This window comes from Prinia subflava, chromosome Z, assembly GCF_021018805.1.
Source record: "Prinia subflava isolate CZ2003 ecotype Zambia chromosome Z, Cam_Psub_1.2, whole genome shotgun sequence".
Classification (NCBI taxonomy): domain Eukaryota; kingdom Metazoa; phylum Chordata; class Aves; order Passeriformes; family Cisticolidae; genus Prinia; species Prinia subflava.
The window spans coordinates 83228894-83252126 of NC_086283.1; the positions used below are offsets into that span (position 1 = coordinate 83228894).

The 23233-nt window shown below is 43.5% G+C and overlaps 3 protein-coding genes across 3 annotated transcripts in view; 1 reads left to right on the top strand and 2 right to left on the bottom strand.

The window, feature by feature from the left end:
• Window positions 1–24: 24 nt before the first annotated feature.
• On the top strand, window positions 25–15634 carry ARHGEF39 (Rho guanine nucleotide exchange factor 39). The gene is made up of 11 exons (XM_063422843.1): window positions 25–44; window positions 1265–1338; window positions 2639–2823; window positions 3728–3822; window positions 4213–4333; window positions 5327–5445; window positions 7130–7200; window positions 8956–9084; window positions 12849–13078; window positions 13947–14035; window positions 14185–15634. The coding sequence occupies exons 3-11, from the start codon at window positions 2677–2679 to the stop codon at window positions 14198–14200; spliced, it is 1017 nt and encodes a 338-aa protein (XP_063278913.1). The 5' UTR covers window positions 25–44; window positions 1265–1338; window positions 2639–2676; the 3' UTR covers window positions 14201–15634.
• Window positions 15635–15692: 58 nt separating this feature from the next.
• On the bottom strand, window positions 15693–16679 carry MRPL17 (mitochondrial ribosomal protein L17). Its single transcript, XM_063421873.1, has 3 exons — window positions 16456–16679; window positions 16264–16332; window positions 15693–16193 (listed from the first exon to the last, which is right to left on the bottom strand). The coding sequence occupies exons 1-3, from the start codon at window positions 16627–16629 to the stop codon at window positions 15930–15932; spliced, it is 507 nt and encodes a 168-aa protein (XP_063277943.1). The 5' UTR covers window positions 16630–16679; the 3' UTR covers window positions 15693–15929.
• A 1861-nt stretch (window positions 16680–18540) lies between these two features.
• CCBE1 (collagen and calcium binding EGF domains 1) overlaps window positions 18541–23233 on the bottom strand; it is a 96527-nt gene continuing 91834 nt past the window's right edge. Inside the window, exon 11 of the mRNA XM_063423325.1 lies at window positions 18541–22504. Within this exon, the coding sequence (XP_063279395.1) occupies window positions 22271–22504 (234 nt within the window). The 3' untranslated portion in view covers window positions 18541–22270. The remainder of the gene's footprint in view (window positions 22505–23233) is intronic.

Genomic DNA, 23233 nt, shown 5'->3' on the forward strand with positions numbered 1-23233 from the left:
GGCGGGGCCGCCGTTTGAACGCGGGGCGGCGGCGGCAGAGGCAGGTAACGGGCGGCGGGGGCGGCGTGGGGCCGGGGCAGCAACTAGAACCAGAACCAGAACTAGAACTAGAACCGCGACCGTGATCGGTGTTGGTGTCGTGGCGTGTCCCTACCTCCACTCGTGGAAAGGTTCTGCGCAGCCCAGCCTGACTTTGGTGGTAGCCCCGCTCCGGGCACAAGACTCAGCTGCATGACCGATACAGATCCCTTTGGCTAAACTAGTCCCTGATTCCACCAAGTATTTTCCAAATGCGTGTGACAGTCAGAGAAAAACATTTGGTAAATGGTTTAGTAAATTCTTTTCAGCGTGCTCATGGGTTTTTTTTTTTTTTTTTTTTTTTTTTTTTTGTGTATGTGTGTGGTTTACTTTGGGTTTTTTTGTTTGATTTTTTGTTTGTTGTTTTGTTTGTTTGGCTGGTTTGGTTTGCCTTTTTTTACTGGAAACATTTATTTCTTTAAAAGCTATTTAGTTTAAATGAAAAAAAAAATAAAAAGAACCCCCATAAAAACAGAACCCTGATAGTGAGTAAAATGATTCAGTTTTGGTCAAGAAAAGCATTCTGTTAAATCCTGCAAGACTTTTGCTAGATCTTTTCTCATCTGCTGAAAAAATATAATACCCTTGGTTTTAACAGATCCAAACCACACTTTTAATACCCTGCAGCACAGGAAAATTGAAGGAAGCCTAGGTGCATGTTTTTCTTCCTGTATTAACTCCTGCAGTATTTACTCCTTGATTCCTCAGAGTGGCTGAGGAGTGGCTGTGGGCTCCAGAATTTCTCCCTTTCTGTTCCCCTCTTACCTCACAATGTGGGGTCATGTGGCCCTTGGAGCTGACCCACCATGTGTTTACACTTCTGAGACTTAATTAAGAGAGGCTGTGTTGCAATAAGAACAGGAGATTTTTTTGAGGGTACTCAGAAAATTTAGAAATGGTGAAGGGAATGGTGTTAATGGTGCATTATAAGGTCGTTAACAGTAAATAGAGGATGCTGGTTTTTAGTGTTTTTTGAATGTGATCTGGGGAGAAGCAAGCTGGAGCAGTTCTGTCACTTGCAGGTGAAGTGTTTTCTACTGGACCCACAGGCTTCTGACAGCTCTCACCCTACAGACCCGACACAGAATGTATTGTGCAATAATGGGAATGTTTGAACTTCTTTATGTGAGCAGTATATGGTGAAATCTGGTATAACTTGTTTGTTTTAATTATTGTGTATTAAAAGAAATTGGTCTGCAAAATGAAGACCTACCTGGGCTAGAGGTTCTCTGTGAATGTCAGCGTTTTAGTCCATTACTGGTGAGTACTTTACAACTGCACTAGAATAGAAACATGGGGTGGTTTGGGTTGGAGGGGACCTTAAAGAACATCTCGATCCAACAGCCCTGCAAAGCTCAAGGACACTCTCCACCGACAGGGTTGTTCAGGGCTCCGTCCAGCCTGGCCTTGAACATTTCTGGGGTAGAACTAATCTTAAGTTTAAGGTGGTGTTCCCTGCAGTGCTGCCTCTCCATCTGTGCCAGGTCTACCCTGTTTGACCAAGGTGTGGTCTTGGCTAGGCTTGTGGTTGTGCTGTAAGTGAATATGAGGGTAAACCTCTGAAGAAGCTGCTGCTATTATAAAAATCTGCACGTGTCCCTCAGCTCTCTGGACTTCTGGTAACTCATTAATGGAGTTGTGGTACTCATTTGATGTGAAAGTTTTGTTTCAGACATTGATATATGTATCTGAAATTCTCTGGAAGATAGTGTTTTACAAATCTCCTTCTCTATTATGATACATCTTTCTGTATTAGTGTATCTTGTCCGTGTGGGAAACAGAACTTTTCAGAGGCAACTCAGCTTCCAGTGAAACTGCAGACCTGATGCTGGGGCAAGTGTGCAGCTGCCTGCACTCCTTTTCATCAACAGAACAATATCTAACTGGTGTTCTGCTAAAACTTGTCTCTTTCTCTGCGTGCGATAAACAATTTTTTTTCTGTGCAATAATACCGTGATACTGTATCAGAAGAGCAGAAGCAAAACTGGTTTGATTCACATCAGTTGCTCCGCCTCTCTCACCTCCAGTGGCACAAAATATTGTTAGAAAATGACAAAGCAAACTACTTGCTTCTTAGTAACCTCCACAGGAAAACAAGCAAGAGTGCTCTCTTCTCTTTCCCTGTAATAGGGGGAAGTCCTCCTACATTCCACCCCCCCCCCCCCCCCGCAAGACAAATCTTAAGGTTATTTTCTATTCCTATCCACAGTACCTCTCCCACCCACAAACTCGCTTGAGTTTAACAAGAATTTCACACAAAGAATGGGGAGGACAAAGCACAGGAAGCAGTGGTCTGCAGGTGGGATTGTGCACTGAGATTTGCTCACACGAGGATACATGTATCCTCATGTACTGCTCTTGCTTTGGCAGCCTGATCTCTAATGGTGTTCCTCTGATGCAGGGCCCCTGTGCCCATGGGAGGGAATGCAGAAGGAAACTGTTAATAATGGTTGCTGGCAACTGACTTCCCTTATTTCCTAGGAAACTGTAGAATTTTTACCTCCTACCCTGTGATGTAGGTGATTCTTTTGTTGTGTGTGCATCTTGGTTGGCTCTTCAGGATCCTTTACGTCACTGTGTATCAGCCCTGACTCTGCCATGAGTGCCTCATCCCTGCCCTTTGTGGTTGGAGGAAACACTGTGGAAGACCAGCGGGCTCGCTGGGAGAGAAAGCGTAGCAGGACAGCCAAAGAACTGCTGGAAACGGAACACAAATACCTTGAGCAGCTGGATTTGGTGCTCACAGTGAGTATTTCTGACCCTTCTGATATGTGGGTATCTTCAGACAGCACATACTTATTTGTGTTGTCAGGGGAAAGGGTCAAGAGCAAGACTGGTACATCCTTAATGTCTGGGATACCTGCTGTGGCTGAAAGGGGTTTTTGTTCTTTTTCTTTTACCTCCTCTGTAATATTCAATAGCTCATGGGTTTGGCTTTTTGGCCTTGGTCTGTACACAGACACAAATCTTTACAGTTTTGACTGAATAGGGGGCTCGTCCTAAGATGCCTGAGATGCATGAACTGTAGGGACACAGACAAGAAAAGAAATTATGGACAAGATGGTGAAAAACAGATGCATTGGAGGATACTGAAATAGACCGTTTTCAGTGCTGTAGTACTGCTCCATGTGTTTACAGTTATGGTCAAAACTACAAGTAAGGCTTACAGTCTGATGGAGGATATCTTAGTTAGATGGTCACAATATTTGATAACTTTCTAAGCCAAAGAGTATTGAGGCTGCAGCTTCTGGCTTCTGCTGTGTGCCACAAGTGGTGTTTGAGTGACCTCAGAGGTTAATAACCTTTGCAGCCTTCCAGTACTTAGAGGGGGCTTGTAAAAAAGAGGAAGAGGAACAGGCGCACAGTGATAGGACAAGGAGGAATGTTTTTAAACTGAAAGACAGTAAATTTAGATTAGATGTTAGGAAGAACATTTATTTACAGGTTGGAGGTAACTGGCACAGATGGCCCAGAGAAGCTGTGGATTCCCCATCCCTGGAAGTGACTGGCCAGGTTGGATGGGATTTGGAAGGTGTCTCTGGCCAGGCTGGAACTAGATGGTCTTTAAGATCCTTTCCAATCTAAACTATTCAGTGATTCTATGGTGATTTCTGAATACTACCTGTTTGATTTTTTTTTTCCTGCTTAGTACTTTGTGACAATTTTAAAGGCCAAAGGAACGCTGAAACCTGCTGTGTTGGAAACTATATTTGGACCCCTGGAGTCATTATATTCAGCCAGCCAGTAAGTGGACACAGGGTGCAATTCCTGTAATTGTGTTGGAAGGACTCTATGTTGATGAGAAAGAAGATTTGGAGAAATAAGGCTAACATCTTGTAAAACAGGCATTCATTCCTAGCACTGTTAGCCTTGGTGGCACTTGGAGGTGTCCCCAGGGAAATCCTGATCTGTATCACATATCTGGGTACCCAGTGACTGGGCAGTGGTTTAAGCTCAGTAAGTCTGCTCCACAATGTGTTCTGTGGCTTACTCTCTGACCTCCAAGCACAAATTTGGCATAGAAACTGGATGTGAGATGGAGAATGGTAAAGGCAGGTCAGCAAGGGAATGAATCAGAAGGAGCTGTGAAAGTGTCAGTAGTAATCACAAGCTATCTTTGCTCCTCATGCACAGTGTTCTGTCACTTCACCTGGAGAAAGGGAATCTGGGACCAGGACTAGAAAATTTTTGTCAGAGTCTGGATCTTTATGGCCACTATGCTGAGAATTGGGAGCAGGCAAATAAAACTTTGAAGGTAAATATCTACTTTAGTCTTCATATGGTTTCTCTTTTTCCATTCTGTGAAACTGCCATATCCTTCCATTTGTCTTCTGTTTCTGGAGCGGTCAGTGTTCTTACTTTTTCTGGGTGGATGAAATTCAACCTTTCTTCCACAATAAAATGGTGAAAACTTCTCTACTTATTTATAGCTTCAAATTTCTGATGCTTTTTTCAGGTGTTTGTATATGTATGTGCATATGGTGAGCACTGCTTTCTCAAACAGAATTCTGTATTTACGCCCACTCCTTCCTAACTGGCAAGCCTAGAGAGTTTCCAGGTTTTCACTATGATACAGTGATCTCTTTCTAGGAATCGTCAAGTGTCCTAGTCTTTCCCACTACCACCAACTATATCCTAGCAGTGGGATTTCCTTTTCCTTCACATTTTTTTCCAATGTTGAAGATGTTTTTTTCCTTCCCATTTATATCTTCAAATATAACCTGTTTTCAAGAAATTTCTGCAGAATATATATTTATTCTGAAGTCTGGACAGCTGTGTCTGCAATTTAAACCACTCAGCTCCCAGTTTTGTGTGTGCTTGTTCCCAGATGCAGAATGTATCAGGACGTTACCCTCCTCTTGTCTTTGCATGCATGTATTCATGTTTTTCATTTTCCAAGAGAAAAAGACATTTTGGTTACTTATCTCAAGGTGATGTGAGTGCAGATCTGCATTGCTCTTTCTTAAAATGCATGGCAAAAAGCCACAAACGCACTCCTGGTTTTCTTAACTGGATCAACCTTCTATTTTTATTTAATTCCATGTATGGTGGGGATATATCACTTCCATTACCCACTGGAATGGATGGTCAGGAGGAAGGGAATGGCTTGCCCATAGCCACAAAGGAGTTGATGCTTGTGAGACTGGAGTCCTAAACTCTAAGGTAAATGTTCCAAGCTCTGGTACAGACTAGGGCACATAGTTCTTTCTGTAATCTCAAAACTATATCCTTTTTTTGCTTCACACAGGAGCAAATGAGGAAAAATAAGTCATTCCGGCAGTTTAAGAAACTCCAGGAGACTCGACCTCAGTTTCAAGGGAGGGAGCTAGAGGATCTGCTCTCTTTGCCTCTGCAGAGGCTGCATCAGTAAGTAAGCAACTGTGAGTCTTCAAAGGACTATCATAAGAAGAGAAAAACGAATATAACACTTCGTTGCTATAAAAGGGAAGGTTGCCTATTGTGTCAAAATCAGAGCATAGAGACAGCAATTAAACAGACCTGAGGATGTACCTGTAAAGTGGTATCAATGTACACAGATGAGAGATGTGGCAGGAGGATAGTTGTCTTTGGCCCCGGCTCCTTATTCTAGCTTTTGGATAGAATTGGAAGCTTTCTGCTGTCTCAGTGAGCTACTGAAGTTTGGCCCTGAATGAAAGCAAGTTGACTGAAATGCTGCAGAAGTGGTGGTCTCTGCCTGTGATGCTTTTGCTCCATTTTTATGCATATTGCTGACCTGGAGCATTGTGAGCCTTGTAGATGGCTGCTTTTGGAGAGAAATGAGATTTGTGAACACAGGAGAGCTTCTCTTTCCTCTCTGGTTATCAGGGCCATATGCTTTCCTCAGATTTGATACCTAGCACATTTGTCTGAGTCCAGACAGATCCACTCAGTATTGCTGCATCTCCCTTTTGAGCCACCAAGCCTTCCACTTTTCAAGAAATATTTAGACAACACCACTGGACACATGTGGTTTTTAGGGTTGTCCTAAAAATGCAAAGGCATGAATTGGACTTGATGATCCTTTGGATGCCTTCCAGCTCGGATGTTCTGTGATCATTTCCTCTTTGAAGAGGCAAACCAACTGCCTGAGGAGAGTGCTGCACGCACTCATGGGCAGCCCTTTCTTGGGGAGGACGTGTGGGTAATCGAGGCTTTTCTGGAACCCCAGATTCTGCTGTAGATCCAGGAGCTGTTTTCAGCCATGATCTTATGTACACTAAAGCAAATTTGAGAGACTGGGCACCTTGTTTCTTTGAAAATAACTTGGAGAGCTCATACCACAGTCTCTCATGTAACTTTATGTAATGTTTTTAGTCAGCTTGGCAGAAGTAAACATTAAGCTGATTGGTGGGTTTTTACTGTAATTCTTTGGATACTTCTTTTAAATTTGCAAAACAGCAGCACATTTTTTGCTGTCCAACTATTTGGAAAAATGTGAGCTTTTTGATAGAAAGTCTAATTTTTTCATGAATCAGCTCTATCATATTCAAATTTCTATAAAATTCTGTTAATATATGCACTAGGTCCTATAAGTTCTGCTAGTTTGTGAATCTGTTCTTTCTGTTTGATGTTACTGGGAGAAAGCATTTGCAGAGATCTTATCCTCTCCAATAAAGACTGGAAAGGCAAAAAGAAAAAGATGGGGGTTAGTTCTTAGAGAAATGCCTTTATTTTCTTATGTGGGCAGGAAATATGGTATGACTACCACCATTCATATACTATTAAAAATAGTTCAAAGAGAAATTTGTCTCTTATTGAAGACATGTTTATGTGAATTCTGAGAAAACCTCATGATCTTAAATGATTTGTGAGTCTGTTTCTATTGGATCCTCAGGAAAACCAAAGGCTTTGCAGATGTACAAAATACTTGGGTTATTTTAGTTGAGATGTTTGATAATAAAATGAATGTGAATGGAGTGTTACCAAAACTACTTGGTTAGGCTTACTCTGTCTCCTGGCTGAGTGTTGCTCACCATGCTGTTACCAACAGGAGGTGCTGCTGATGTTCCTGGTATCTTGTGGTGAACTAAACCTGCTCTCTTTACCTCAGGTACAAACATTTCTTCAGAGATCTGCTGGAGAACACCAGCCCAGACACTGCTGAGCACCAGAAACTTGCAAGTATGATTCCCCCTGTAAATGGCACTTTGATCAACGATACTCTCTTTGCTAAGAATATTTTGACTCCCACCTACTGCCTGCTTCCAAGGGAAAAAAAAATTCCTCTCTCTATAGGGTTCTAGTGGGTTACTATTTTTCTTCTCCATCTTGATCAAGATGTCCCTTTGAATACATTAGGAATAAAAACATAGAGTAACTGCCTGTGAAAATGGCCTAATACTTAGGTTGGAGAAATGGCAGCTCTTTTGTTTTAAAACTCTGCTGCTTGTGAGGCACTGGAACAGGTAGCTCAAGGCCTTTTTTGATGCCCCGTTCTTGGAAGAGTTGAAGGCCAGACTGAATACGGTCCTGAGCAATGTGATGTTCTTGAACGTGTCCCTACCCACAGCAGCCAGGTTAGAACAAGATGATCTTTAAGGTCCCTTCCAACCCAAACCATTCTCTGACTCTCTTGGTCACATGCCTCAATTTTCTAGGATAATTCATGTCCTTCATGCTATATCCAGTCACTAGAGGTGTCCCCAAGGGCTCAGTATCAGTCCTATTTAATATCTTTATTGATGATCTGGATGAGGGAATTGAGAACACCCTCAGCCAGTTTGCAGATGGTACCAAGTTGGGTGGGAGTGTTGATCTGCTGAGGGCAGGAAGGATCCCTCTCTGCAGAGGGATCAGGACAGGCTGGATCCATGTGCTGAAGCCAATGGTGTGAGGTTCAACAAGGCCAAGTGTTGGGTCCTGTCCCTATGTCACAACAACCCCTGCAGCTCCAGGCTGGGACAGAGTGGCTGGAAAACTGCTGAGTGGGAAAGGACCTACCAGTGCTGATCCACATCATCTGAACATGAGCCAGGGTGTGCCCAGGTGGCCAAGAAGGCCAAGGACATCCTGAATGTATCAGCAATGGTGTGACCAGCAGGACTAGGGAAGTGATTGTTCCTCAGTACTGGGCACTGGTGAGGCCACACCCCAAATCCCATGTCCAGTTTTGAGCCCTTCACTGCAGGAGAGACACTGAGGTGCCGGGGTGAACCCAGAGAGGGCAGTGGAGCTGGGGAAGGGTCTGGAGCAAAAGTCCTGTGAGATGTGGCTGAGGGAGCTGGAGGTCTGGAGAAAACGGGTGAGCTGATCACTCTCTACAAGTACCTGAAAGGAGGTTGTGGCCAGTTGGGGATTGGCCTCTTCTCCCAGCTGACAAGCAGCAGGACGGGAGGAAATGGCCTCAGGTTGTGCCAGGGAAGTTCAGGATGGACAATGGCAGGCATTTCTTCCTGGAAAGGGTTGTTAAACACTGGAATGGACTGTCCAGGGAAGTAGTAGAGTCACCAGAACTGAAAATGTTTAGGAAATGACACTCAATAACGTGGTCTACTTGACAAGATGGTGTCCAGTCCTAGGTTGAACTCAGTGATCCCTGGTATCTTTTCCAATCTAAATGATTCTGTAGTTTGTACAAGCAGTTAACACCATTTGTAGGGCATTTTCCTGTTTTTACTTCCAAATCTAGGAAATTATTCCTCTCTCTCTGATGTTTCATTGGCAAATATTTTCTGGACCTGTAGAATTGTTGGTTGGAAAGAGGCCTCTGGAAGTGGTCTAGTCCAGTCTCCCATAGAAATTCCTGAATAAAGCTGTTGTTGATACTTGGTTTAAAACTTTTCTTTCTGATTTCATATTGTCTTTTCTTAGCAAGATGTATAAGGTGAAATACGCATTTCTTTGTGATAACTTCAGGGCATGCTGCTATAATTTCAGAGACTGTGCAATCTGTTAGTGAGGTATCTCACTGGGTCCAAGACATCTTCGATAAGAGAGAGAACTCCTTGCAGTTACTTCGGGTTCAGAAGTTGCTCAAAGGACAAAAGACTCAGGTTTTGACTCCAGGTGGGTCTTAGAGCGGTTTTTCTTTTGTCGTGCTAAGATACATGGATGTTCTCCTTTATCTCTGACTCAACTCACATTAACCAGTTTTCCCCTTCTGCCCAAATTCCACAGATAGGTGGTAAAGGAATATCACTACTAATTCAAGCACTTTTTTTTTTTTTTTTTTTTTTTTTTTTTAATTAAGAATTTTTGAGTAAGGATAAGCAACAGCTTAATTGCCTGACATTCAGACAGGAGAAGCTGATGACATGTGGTTAGAAAGTTAGGAACCTAAGAAGATCAGGAGTTTAAGTCCTAGGTGATAATGAAAGACAGACACTAAATTCTTTTGGCAGAGTGTAAGTAGTGGTATTATCCCAATTCCATTGTGGGAACCAGAGATTTCTGAGTGTCAAGGGCACAAGAACTGTGTTGTTGTTTACATTAAGCTACAAGATTAATGGCATTCTGCTAACACCTTTCATATGAAGAATTTTCTTTTATCTGCATGCTTAAGCAGAGCCAGAAATCACTGTATTTGTGTTGATAGCTAGATAGATAAAGCCACAGTCACTGGCATGTAAGAACATTTAAATGGATAATAAGTCTCTTATGTGACTGGGAACTCTCCATGCCCAGACCACACTCTATGAAATATTGTGAGAAATGTGCACAGTCTGGGCAATTATGAAATGGTCATTTGGAGCTTCACCTGTACCCTCACTCAACTCTGCTACTGCAGAGGTTATCCAGGCAAAGTGCTGCAGCTGGAGAAGAGTGTTAAAGTCACTGCCCATGAAGGTCTCTAAGACAAGAACCTTCAGGTACTTGTGAATGTGGTTGTAATTAATACATGTGGATTTTTGGATGATAAAACTTTCCCAGCTGGTATGGGGAAAGACTCAGAAAGGTAAAACTCAGAAAGCTCATGGGCTGAGATGGACAGTTTAACCAGTAAAGCAAAAGCTGCTCATGCAAGCTGAGCCATGCAAGGAATTCATTCACCACTTACCATGGGCAGGCAGGTGATCAGTTATTCCAAGGAAAGGGCTTTAACCAGGGCTCTACCACACATTGTGGTTACATGGCAAGACAAGAGTCATCACTTTAAAACTCCCCTCTTTCCTTCTTCTTTCCCAGCACAACAGGCTGAACATGATATCGAATGTCCCTTTGGGGATTTCAGATCAGCTGTCCTAGCTGTGACCCTTCCCACATTCATGTGCACTCCCAGCCTCCTCACTTGTGGCTTGAGGAGCAGAAAGACTTTGATACTGAGCAGTGCTTACACAGCAATAAACAAAAGATTCCTGTGTTGTCAATAGTGTTTTCAGTGCAAATCCAAACCTGCCACATACCAGCTCCTATGGGAAAAATTAATTCTATCCTAGCTAAACCGGCACAGGTAGAGCAAAAGTCACTTATCAGAAGTTGTTCCCAAAGATGCTCAGTCAATGAGCAAATTGATTTACAATTCTCTTTCTTGTTTTTAGAATCCTTTTGGTGCTGCCAGGTGAAAGGGAGCTAACACAGGTATACTCTGCTTATAGCGAGCAGAAGCATGTGTGAAGGTGCCTGGGCACACTTGGGGTAGTGTGTTAAGTAAAAGGATAAATCAGTTATCCTGATTAATGTTAGAACTAATGTTAGAACTAATAAGATAACACCATGAAAACAAACACCCCCAACAGTATAATTAGACCAGAGATGGCCATTGTTTGAAAGTGTTTGGTCCACTGATTATTTTGGTCTCTGGAAATTCTGAGATGTAGTAGGATAAATGTTGAGGGTCTGTAAAGGCATTTCCATTATCTAGGACAGAGAATTCTTATAGTCATGTTTTCCATTAGCTGGAGTTACAGTTATCATGGGATATGAGAAGCAGAAATGTAAGAGGCAGCTGGGGCTTGCTAGTTTTGGGCCAGCTTTCCAGAAACAAGACAGCTTTTGCAGGACAGTTAAGATTGTGTCCCTTTGCCAGAAGTGAACAGGAGAGAAAACAAAATGCTGTAGATTCAGAACAAAGGGGGAGTGTTGGAGGTGGATATTTCACATTTGCCAGTGTCTCTGAGAATGTCCTGCTCCCAGTGAGGGAGCTGCTTTTCTTGCAACCTTCCATATTCAGGACAAATACTGTATCATCCAGAACTGCCTCCTTAACTGAGCACATTGTTCTGTCATCCAGAGCTTCCCCAGGGATATTTTCTTGCCCTTCTTTCACAACATTTTCCTAGAACTTGTACACCTGGGAATGCTGGACATGGATCTATATTACAAGACTTTCAGTACAGTCTGGGCCAGACTGTATGCCTGTGAGTCTGATCACAGCGTTGCCTGAGGGAAACAGCTGCCAGCCCAGCCTCATACTTCTGACACCTTCCTCCCATTTGTTTTCTTTAACCTGGATTGATGCCTGCACCTTACCCTCCTCTTCCTCACTTTGTTATTCAGATAGGAGGAGTGGTTCCAGTGGAATCAGCTAAGCAGGAATTCACTTGCTTCTTTGTTTTGTGACTATAGCATTCTAATAAGACACAATCAAAAATGAAAACAACACTATGTTTTTTCACTAAAAGGTCTTTAATAGCTCATGCAGAAGCTAAGGCATGAAGGAGTGGTTGAAATTCCCTGGCAGATGATTCCTGTACAAGAGCAGGTGGCAATACCTTGTTATGGCTTTACATTTTTATAAATAATCTTACTAGCAGGTGTCCTCATAATTCCCATGAGTTGATGGTTATCTTCTACCATAATCCTAGTAAGAAGTCTTGTTTAAGTTATTTTATTATTAATTTTTTAAAATTGCTGCTTACAGCTAGGCTTATCAAATTGTTTTGACTATTTTCCTCATGCTTCCTTTTCCTCTTATTTTATCACAATTTCACAAGTGGATCACACTGGATGCTGTTCTGCGAGAGAGATTAATAAGGTTGTCTATTCAGACCTTCCTCATTTTCTATCTCCTTTCATACTTTAGAACAGTAATCTGCAATCTGTAATCTCTTGGCTACTGTAGGTCTGTATATGTTTAGATGACCTGTGAAATATGGTTTTGTTTTGTGGAGATTTTTTGAGTTTATTTAATTAGCACACACACACACAAAACCAAAAAAAACCAAAAAACCAAAAACCAAAAAAAAAAACCAAAAAAAAAACACAAAAAAAACCAAAAAAAAACCACAAAACAAAACAAAAAAAACCCACAACACCACGCAACAACAACAAAAAAACCCCACAAACAAACAAAAAACAAACAAACAAAACCACCAAAAAAAACCCCACACACCAAAACCCCAAAAACCAAAAAAAGCCAAGGAAAAAATTACAAATTTTCAAAGCTGAAGCTAGTTTCTGCTATACCACTAATGACAAACAACTGGGCAACACAGTTTAAGATAGTTCATATTGTGTTTTCTGAAGGCTTGCTTTAATTTAAAGGTATGCATACCATTCTCAAACCGTGTTTTTGTTCTGATCACTTTAAACAGACTTGCATATGATAATATACTCTTATTTAACATAGCAGATTTATACGAACTTCAGCTGCTCCTCATACACTAAACCTTTTCGGCTGGTTACTGCTTCTGCGTGAGTGTTATCCCTGCTGGTGGGCTGGACCCAGCTGGCATCCAGTGCCTTCTAGTGGCTGGAATTGATGTAGAACACGGCAACCTACAAGGGTGGCTCACTCTGTATTCCTCTTTGTCTCATTGCATCCTTATTTTTTATTCCTGCCTACCCTCCCTCAGATCTGACAGCTGTCTCTGTTTCCCCGGCATGCTCAGGGCGCTGGTATATCCGTGAAGGCTGGCTTTTGGTGGTGCCTTCAAAGGGAGAAGAGCTGAAGCGCAGGATGTTCTTCCTGTTCTCTGATATCCTCATTGCAGCGAAGCCCTGCCACCCACTGCACCCACTGAACTCCAAAAAACTGTCCTGCCAGGCTGTCTACCCGCTCCACCAGTGCTCAGTGGATAAAGTGTTCGGCCACACGTGGAGCCAGGGAGGGCTTCTCAGTGTAAGTCTTTCCACCTCTGCCAGGCAGCAGTGCCAGTGGAGTCAGACCTGGAAGCAGGTCTCCAGCTGTCTCAGCAGTAGCGGGACCAAGATGATGACAGGGGGTGACCAAAGGCAGTGAGCAAGTCTGAGTTAGGACAACCCTTCCTTTCTTGAGTGATGCAGGTCCTTTTCCTTTCATGGCATGGAGCCTCCTGCGCACTCTGGGGTTACAGGCTGCTGGTTGCTTCACTTAGCCCAGGTAAGGAGGCTTCACAAGGACTCTGATGTGCTCTCATCAGAGACACAGTTTTGGGGGGCAGCCCCACAACATGGCAATGAATATGGAGCATTACAATGACTGAGCAGAAAAACAGAGAATGAGAAAGATGTGGATGTTATTACAAAAGATGTTGTGCATCTAACTCAGGGCTGCAGATTCCTTGACAGGTACCAGAGTCTTCCCTAGGGGTTTCAAGGTCAGTTCTTCCAAGGTTGCATCTGGGGCTGTGTTAGCTCTTTTCCTGCAAGCTATGACAAAGAACTCATTGAGCAAGCTGCGACCTGTAGATGATGGTAGTGGAAGGACCTCTAGGGACAGCTTGAAATATGGCAGAAAACCAGATGATGAGCTGCTGAGAATTCTCATTGCTCACCTCCAAACAGGTCAGAATGAGCTGTCAGCTATGACTGGAAACAACAGACAAGACTGACACTTGTTCTGTACTGTACAACCTCTGGCTTCACTCAATATTAAGGCTACATTTTTCTATCTTGGAAGGAAAAGAGTGAAAATCATTGTGCTGGGACTGAATTCAGTGGTGATGATTTTCCTTTTACTACAGTTGCTGCCTTGGCAAGGAATGCCACAGATTCTGTTTGTCTTTCAGCTTTCCTTTCCAAAGAAGACACTGCTGTTGATGTCCAGCAATCAAAAAGAGATCAATGACTGGTACCGGAGTCTCACAGCTGCGGTCAGGTAGGCATCCATGTCCTGAAGGTACAAGAGGACAGGACATAGAAGTGACCATTGGACCTGAGTGTGGTAATAAGGGTGATAGAGGTGGCCTGGTGCTGGCAAGGGAATAGTAAGGACAGATTTCCCATATTAATTGTTTTCCTCTACAGGCAGCTGAAAGTCTGACCCACCCGAGTACAGACTGGCAGGGCAACCACCTTCATGGGAGAAGCTTCCACAATCTTATAAAATGTTCAGCGACATATAGTAGCACTGAATTGAGGACTACACATCGTCTTTGTGAGATGATGAGCAGCTATGTTAGCTGCCCTAATATGCATACAGATACTGCCAAAAATGCATTTGTATATAAAATGAACATGTATCAAAGATTTCCCCAATTTAGCTTAGAAGCTTCTAGCTTTTTGTACTTTACTAAACTCAGATTATTAACTTAAGGTCAAGCAGATGAGAGTGTGACTTGTTTCCCCTCATTAAATGTTTTTTAAAGGTGTTTTTGTATTTTGTTAAAGCCTCAGCATGGACTTCTAATAATGTGGAAGTTGTGCAGCAGTTTACTTCAGAAAACATTTGAATATGATCAACTGCAAAGAGAACAATTTCAAGGTTATTAGAAACATAAAGTCTCTCTGAACACTGACCTCCTCTTAGCAGTTCAACTGTTTTTTCTTTTTCCTTAAGCAGTACCACCCATCTTTAACTTCTCACTTGTGTTTATTAAAACAGAACTGGTACTGTGTGAAATAAGTGTCTTGAAGAGAGTATATAATGAAGGTTCTTTGTCTTTCCATACTATTAGCTTGCTACACAGAGCCACTTATTTAAATCTCTTAAGATTGTGAAACTTTGGAGCAACAAGGTTTAGGAAGCCACACTAGTTCCACAGTATTTTGCCAAGAAAGGTTGGACCTAGTGTTCTTGAAGTTCTTTCCATCTGGGTATTCTATCCTGTGACATTATGTTGGAGTTGGTTTTGTTTTGAGTTTTTTCACTTCAAAGTCACAGCTAGAACTTCCAAGTACTAGCTGTGCCTGAAATTAAAGACGTAGCTAACAATTTAAGATTCTTATTGCTCAGTATTTATATCACTCTGAAAAAGTTCTGCTACTCCTTTTTTTTGTTCTAATAGAGTAATATGATGTCTTGCAATCCTGCCTTTGAAGCTGGAGTGTCTGTCAAGCTCTTGCTAGATTGTTATGACTTGTGCCTATGTTACCACCTTATGACAAGTTTCTTTGGTTGTCTCTTTATAGAACTTAGCTCAGTGTTACCATCCTATTTGCATTCAGTGCTTTTTAAACAGCGATATCTTATTTCTCACTAAACTTCCCACCCTGAAATGCTGAACCCTGGCTCATACCAAAACCATTTTTCTAGAATAAGCTACTAATTTACAAGCACAGGCACTACGGTAAGTCAGAGGAGGTTTGTGTAGGATATTAGGAAGAATTTGTTCACAGAAAGGGTGAATAGACACGAATGAGCTGTGTAGGAGGCGGTGGAGTCACAGTTCCTGGAGGTGTTAAAGAGTGGATGTGGCACTTAGTGTCATGGTCTGGTTGACATGATGGTATTTGGTCTTAGGTTGGATTTGGTAACTTCAGAGGTCTTTTCTGACCTAAATGATTCTCTGAATAAAACTCAAATACCAACAACCTGACTTTCTGAACAAAGTTTATTTACACAGAAGGTATCAATCATCAGGACTCCTAGCTTGATTTCCTTCTCCTGCTGAGTCTCTGTTCAAACCACTGGAAGCAGCCAGTAAACTCAGCCCCCGCCACGGCAACTTCCATCACCCTCCAGCCCTCCTGCCACACCTTCCCTTCCCGTGCGCCAAGACAGCACCCGGGGCTGGTGCGCGGGCAGCTCCCGGGGGCCGCTCGGGGCCCCCCTAGACGTGTGTGCCCCGGGGGGCGGCCGCCCGCTGCGCGTCCTGCCGGTACCCCTTGAGCAGCTGGTTCAGCAGCGTCTTGTCGGAGTCGCGGCGCGGGCGGACGAGCGGCGGGAGCGGGTTCCCCTTCAGCTCGATCACCGCCATCTTAGCGCGGTCCAGCCCGTCCCGGTTGGGGATCTGCAGCAGGCGCGTGTAGCTGCCGGGGTGCGGCTGGAAGCGGGGCGCCAGCACTTTGAACAGCTTGTGGATGAGGTCCTTCTCCTGCGGGACGGCACGCTCAGCCCCGGCTCCGCGGCGGGCCGGGCCGGGTGTGGGGCCGGGGGGTACTTACGGTCAGCCAGAAATCCGCCATGCGCATGGCGCGCTCGTCCTTGTCCCCCCGCTTGGCGTAGTCGATGAGCTGCGGGGAGGAAGGAGGCAGTGGGTCAGGAAAGAGGCGGCGGGTGAGGAGGGAGGCGGTGGGTCGGGGTGCCTCGGCAGCCCGCCGCCCTTCAGGCCGGCCCGGCGCTCCGCCGCCGCTCACCCGCTCGGCGTAGCCGCGCATCTCGTCGGCCCGCGCCCAGGGCGTCTCGATGCGCTCATGCCGCACCAGCGCTGTCACCAGGTTCCGCAGCAGGTCCAGGCGCGACCGCGGGCTGAGCCCGAACCGCCGGTAGACGCGGCCATGCGAGATGGCGGCCGCCACCGACAGCCGCATCCCGCCGATGGCCCGAGCGCCCCGGCCGCGGCGGCCCGGCAGCGCCCGCGCGCCGCGCAGCGCGCCGGGAACTGTAGTCACAGCCAGAGAGTCCCGCAGGCCGGAGCGGGTCAGGGCGGAGCGGCACCACGGCGGAACAGCCGGGACAGCCCTCCTGCTCGAACAGCGTCGTCCTGGAGCACACGGCACAGGAACGCGTTCATTGCGTTCTTGAGTATCCCGGGAAAGGGAGTCTCCATGGGCTCTCCGGGAAACCTGTTCCTGTGCTCGGTCACCCGGACAGAACGAAGTTTTTCCTCCAGTTCAGGTGTAACTTCCTGGGCACTGGTTTCTGCCCGCTGTCTCGTGTCCTACTGCTCGGCACCACTGAGCAGAGCCTGGTTGTCCCTCTGCCCCTCCCTGCATACACTGACAGGCACTGATGAGCTCCGTCTCCATCATCTCCTCAGGAGGCTGAACATGCCCAGCTCGCGCAGCCTTTTGTCATAAGAGATGCTCCAGCCCCTTAATTACTTTGCCACCCTCCGCTGTCCCCGCTCCAGCAGGTCCATGTCTCTGTTGCGCTCAGGAGCCCAGAACTGGACACAGCGCTCCATGCTGAGTAGAGGGATACGATCACCTCCTTCTTACTGCTCTTCCACGTGGAGTTCAGCCCGCAGCGGTGTACCGGGACGTCTGACCCGGCGGAGCGGGGGGATGCTTGCGGGCGTGCCGCGGCCATCCAGTGTCCAGTGTCCAGTGTCCAGTGTCCAGTGTCCAGTGTCCAGTGTCCTCTGTTAGTTCTTTTTAAAACTAACGGATGTAAGTTAATTAAACAGGCAGATTTTAAAATGTCTGACTTTATTACACTGCTGTGTAACTGGTTGAAATTAAAAGGACTGCATCATCCTGTCATACGACTACCATCTGGCTTTCCCCAAATGAACACATCAAGAAACTGAGATTCTGCTTTCCATGAATTCTTTACCGTTCTGTTCTGTTATCCTCATACAGTCACGGAACAATACTACTAGCTGGATCCCCCCAGTACAACCACGAACTCCTTTGTCTACCTTTTCACTCCTAGATCTGCTAACCACAGATTTTTGTCTTTAACATTTTGCTTCCAGTATCTACTTTCTAAACCCGAAGACAGTTGTTACTATACTGTTCCAACTTTTTAATTCTTTCTCCTTTCTCCCCACCCATGTATAGATTTATAGATGCTTTAAGGTAGATGATTTATAGATACTTTTCATTTTACTTTGTTTACACATTTACCCTCATATGGGTCATCCTGGATTCTGGTGGTGAAGTGGAATCCTGCCAGAGATGACAGCCAGTCCAGTGCGGTACCAGCCCTGCGTATGCCCTTGGGCCATTGTGCAGGCAGCATGTCCTCTGCAGGGAATAAGGAGAATGGTGGGCTCGTCTCTGACCCTCAGTGTTGGAAACAGCGTCCTGGGGCTGTGGGGAGGCGCTCAACTGAATGCATGCGAGGGGTAGGTAAAGCCTGATGGAGTTTTTGTGTTATTCCCACTTTCCCCATTACTGGTGGTAGGATGCCAGAGAGTTCCGGACCCCTGTATCCCATCCCCAGGATGTGCAGAAGCTGGGCACACCCAGCAGTGTGGGGTGGGGCTGCTGGATCCAGCCTCATGTAGCCCTGATGTGGCACAGGAGCCACCATCCATCCGCAGAGCAGAGGTGGCTCTGTGCTTTATCCCCACAAAGACTGAAACCCACCCTAGCTTGCAAGAGCTCATGCCCCAGAGTCAAAGAACTATGATGATATTGTTCAGCTCCGAGAAAAATGCTAGAAGGCAGTGTAAGGAGATTTCCTGCCGTCTGTTTCTTCCAGCCAACATCACTGTGTTTCAGAGAAAGGGCAATGTGTAACAAAAAAGTAGCTACCAACAGTGTAAGAAAAAATATCTTTGTTATTAAGAATACATCATAAAGTCACAGTCATCTTATACACATTTTAGTATTTCATATATAAATAAAGTGAACAGTGTAGTTATTGGAATGTGTAAAAAGAACAAACATAGGAGTTTAAAAAATGTGAAATTAACAGATAATTGGACCCCACCCCCACCTTTTGTTGCTACTTCTGGGAGTCGGTACATTAACTCTGAAATACTTCTAGGCAAAAGGCTATGCAAGCTGTGATGCTAACAGCAACTCCAGGCATTACCCTAATTCCATTTACAATCAATTTTCCTCTCCTTTTCCTAATTTAGTCTGACTCTATAGGAATTCTTGTATGTCAGAACTACAGCTTTGAAAAAAGACTAAACCTTTATGTACTTGGCACAGTGTTGAAAGCAAACATTTTTCAGGATTCATGTTTTTATTAAACCCACTAACAATCAGAATTTTCTCATCACTGCACACTCTTGAAAATGTTCCCATTAAATATATTTCTAATATTAATAAAATAACAAATTCTTTATTATCCTTCTGCTTATAATTTGATGTCTTAACATCAAAATAATATTTCTTTATAATAAAATTATACATAACATTTGTGTGAAACAAAGTTGTCATGTGAATGAGCCTGGTAATGAGACTAGCCATGAGTGTAGAAGTTTCCACTTTTTTGGTTTGGATTCTTGGGAGAGTTTGTTATTTTTGAATAGAGCAATAAATAAGTTGCAAGATAATGACTTCTCTGGCTTCCAGTAACAAAACTTAAGATTGAAAATGATTCCTCTGCCCTGGCTTTATGAAACATTGGGTATGATGAAGAAAATGACACTTTTCTGAGTCTTCATGTGTTAACATTGAAATCTGTATGAAATGTTGTGATACGTTTTATGAGTTATCACACAGGTAATCAGGAATGAGAAAGTTCCATGCAAAGATCTCAGCTGGATACAGACCAAAGGCTGACCCTTCCCAGCCAGCTGTGCTCAGAGGGGCTTTCCCTGTTGCAAGAATTCCTATGTCATGTCTGGTGGTGTTTGCCATAGTGTCCCTTTCTTGCTGCTGGGACTCAAACAGTTTTGAGGCAGTAAATCTGGACAGACGAGAGTAAGGACAAGGGCAAAACCAAGGAACACATTCTGTAACCTTTTTTTTAAAGTGCTGTGAAAGCCAATAATGCCAGCTGCAGAAAGGGAAGCCATTGAGGTTTCCATTCAGAAAGGCATGTAAACATGTGCTATGTTTATATTCATGAATCTGTAGGACAACTTGCTGTACTTACAGTGGAATATGTATTTTATCTGCTTTTCTGGTCCCGTCTCAGAACAGCTCTTTCCTCATCACTTACACAGCAGGGCAGTTGTCACCTCTCCCTGAATTTGATGGTCAGACTATGGGAACTGTTCAGCTTAGAACTGAAATAAGTGCCTTTTTTTAGAGTACATCATCTTGTGGGCAGCAGGCAGTAGAATTTATTTTATATGTAGGAAGTGACTCATCTAACATAAGTTAGATCATTTAGTATCTGATGGTCAAAAACCTGCAGTTACTAATTCTCTAGTGGGAACCAACCTGATCCAGCAGGGTGCAGTGGTAAACATATGCAAGTGTTTCATAATTTGCTAAATATAAAAATACATCTGACATTCAACAAATTTAATTAAAATTGCATATTCATAAATGATGTAATTGATACTCACTTGCCTGATTGAAATTAAGAAAATAAGACACAAATGCCTCAGTTCATGCTATCTTTGAGGTTTTTTCCAGCCTGCTGCATATTAAACCGTCCCTCTTTTGGACACAGGTACCTTCCTCAAGTCCCTCTTATTATGTGATTCACAAGATTACTTGGATCTGCAGCTTCTGGCAGAGTTCCTCCCAGACAAAGGAGAAGCCCAAAGGACCACAGGGTTAGATTACTATAATTTTTTTCAGCTATCCCTATGACTTAGGCATTGCTTTGTAAATACTGATACAGATAAAATGTGAAAAGAAATACAGAACACTCATGTTATTAAAAGCTGGTGCCCTGGCTTGTGGCTTAGTGGCAGTGATACGTTGGGAAATGGCTACAGGAAAGAACACATCCTCTTAAGACAACACACAGAAGTTATGGAAAAGTCTAGACAGCCAGCTGTTTATGCAGCATGACCTGTACTGATGCTGTCGGAATTACACCAACTTTTTTTTGGCCCAGAGAATATAGAAGGGAATTCAAACCTTTACATATTATCTGAAAAGGTTCTTCTTATATTTTTACCTGTATTTATTCTACTAGAACATGCAAGCCTTGAAAAACAGGGCAAAGTAACAACTTTTTCTTTGCATTTGTGACATGGACACTACCGAACACTAAACATACTGCAGAAGTAGCAGCTACACAGACACAACATTGAAATTTTCTGCTTAATATACTTCTTTATATTCTAAGCATGGCAAAGTCCTCAGCAGCTGTGGTAATCCAAAAGAAATGGCAACATACGTCATCCATGAGGTATGGTATAACTTGTGCATCCAATTTTCCAGTGTAAATAAAGGGCACTCCCTTTTATCCCCATTCACAAGTATAGGATCCCATGTGCAGTACCTCACCTTAGCCATCCTCGTACCAGTTGAAATGTTTTGTCATGTGCACTCCTGCACCTACTCACACTCCTCTTACACCCAGCCAAACACGTTGTCACTCTGTGTTCCAGTTTGGTGAAAGCCATTTAGGTTGGTCTCATGCAGCAGAAGAACAAAACAGGTGGAAGCTCTTTGCGAACATGAGGCCTCTCTCTGGTCTTGATTTCACTCTGATTTCAGAATTTCACCAAGGAAGACCTGCACCTGCAGGAGGTCGGAACCTGACTCTTTCGCAAGGCTGGGATATATTTTGTTCTTGCCAATAAGCCTGCTTGATTCACTTTTGGTTTGGTTTCCTGCTTTAAACATCCCCTTTATCTTGCTCATCTTTGTGTAATGTCTCCAACAGGAAAGTGTTGAGAAAGCAAACTGGCCTTCACACTGAGCAATGAGACAATGGTAAAGAAACAGTGTGTGTGTCCTAAAGTAATCTAGGACATACACATTTTTTGACTGTCTTTGAACAATACTCTAGCAACACAAAGCCAAATAATTTCCCTATCAAGCAGCAGCACCCTTATTTAACCCTTCAACTTTTTTTTTTTTTTTTGCCTTTTTCTGCCTTGATGAGTCATAATAGTCATAATAGAGGACACGTCTCACTTACTACAGATGGCCTCTGCTGTGAAACAGGGATCCACTTCTCACACTCTCCTAAGCCTGGGGACAGTAGCTGGAGACTTGAGCTCAGTGGTATAATTTATTTGCATTCATAAACTAACTGTGGACCAAGGTGTTCATTATCAACATCATTCAGGGATGATGTTCAGCTAACCCTCTGTCCCTGGCAAAATTTGTGTACTGGGTCATTTTGACATAGAATGCAAAGTAGGCAGATGGAATACTGTGGTCTGTGTTGTTAGCTAGAGCATGCCTTAAGTGTATTATATGCCAAGAAGGTTTTTTGACAGTGCAGGTTTGGCGATATGGAATTTCTGCAAGGAGGCTACCATGAACCAGGAAAGCTACAGTACAGGCAGCATGGTTCAGGAAAAGCAGAAAGAAAAATGGGAAATAATATATATATATATATATATATTACATTGTCAGTGCATTTTTTTATATTGAAGAATTCTAAAGAGGCTTTGTTTTTCAGTAGGAATATCTAAGGATGGTCTGCCTTCTGTATTCTGGCATTTCTGGATGTTGCCCGAGGTTTGTAGTCTTCTCCAGATCCAAAGTCTACTGTGTCATGATAGTTTGTGAATTCCTGAGGTAATGGAAACTCTTCTGTTGACGAATGAGTCCTGTGCCCAAACACTCTCTCTTGCAGCTCAGCGATGTCATTTCTGATGTCTGCCATCATCAGCAATAGGAAATCAAATGAACCCGGTGGGCCCTGCAGTCACAAGGCACTGCCATTAATAACAATCCACCTTGCTCTTACAGTTTTCAAACAAGCTAGAATTACTCCTGCAGGGGTTGTTCAGTAAAATTCTGCTTTGCATCAATTGCCAAAAGCTAATGTTCTCTTTCATAACCAGTTTTAGTCAGGAAACAATTTTCAAAAGGATCAAATGCTTTTGCAGACACAGCCTATGTTTACAAGATGGTCAGCCCTTTTGTCATTTAACAAGATGGTCAGCCCTTTTGTCAGCTTTCCTTCATAAGAATATCTTGAGACCTCATGGGAATAGATGAGATTAATCTTGGTTTCTTGTCTTCTTTCATATTAAACTGTCAGAAATTACTTTCTTAGAATGATTAATCAACAAATTCTTTTAAGACTGCTGTTATTTGGCAAGTGTCTTTTCAATATGGTAATGTCATTGCCATCCATCACTTACTAAATGTATTGGTAATTATTAGTAAATATTACAATGCAGAGAATATCTGATTTTAGAAAATCATTATTTCTTTTTAGCTGACTTCACACAGTAAAACAAACCTTTTAATACTGAGCACATCCTGCTGGGCACACTCTTAAAAAGCCAACTCCGTCAATGAGAAAATACCATAAGTAAATGAATAGAATCATAGAGTGGTTTGAGTTGGAAGCGACCTTGAACACCGTGTAGTCCCAGCACTTCTGCCATGGGCAGGGACACTTTTCATTAGACCAGGCTGC

Coding starts and splice junctions, on each gene's coding strand:
- ARHGEF39 (XM_063422843.1), top strand. CDS start 2,677: ATGAGTGCCTCATCCCTGCCCTTTGTGGTTGGAGGAAACACTGTGGAA. Junction 7,201..8,955: donor TGAGCACCAGAAACTTGCAA/GTATGATTCCCC, acceptor CTATAATTTCAG/AGACTGTGCAATCTGTTAGT. Junction 9,085..12,848: donor GACTCAGGTTTTGACTCCAG/GTGGGTCTTAGA, acceptor CGGCATGCTCAG/GGCGCTGGTATATCCGTGAA.
- MRPL17 (XM_063421873.1), bottom strand. CDS start 16,629: ATGCGGCTGTCGGTGGCGGCCGCCATCTCGCATGGCCGCGTCTACCGG. Junction 16,333..16,455: donor TGCGCGGCTACGCCGAGCGG/GTGAGCGGCGGC, acceptor TCCTCCCCGCAG/CTCATCGACTACGCCAAGCG. Junction 16,194..16,263: donor TGGCGGATTTCTGGCTGACC/GTAAGTACCCCC, acceptor GCCGTCCCGCAG/GAGAAGGACCTCATCCACAA.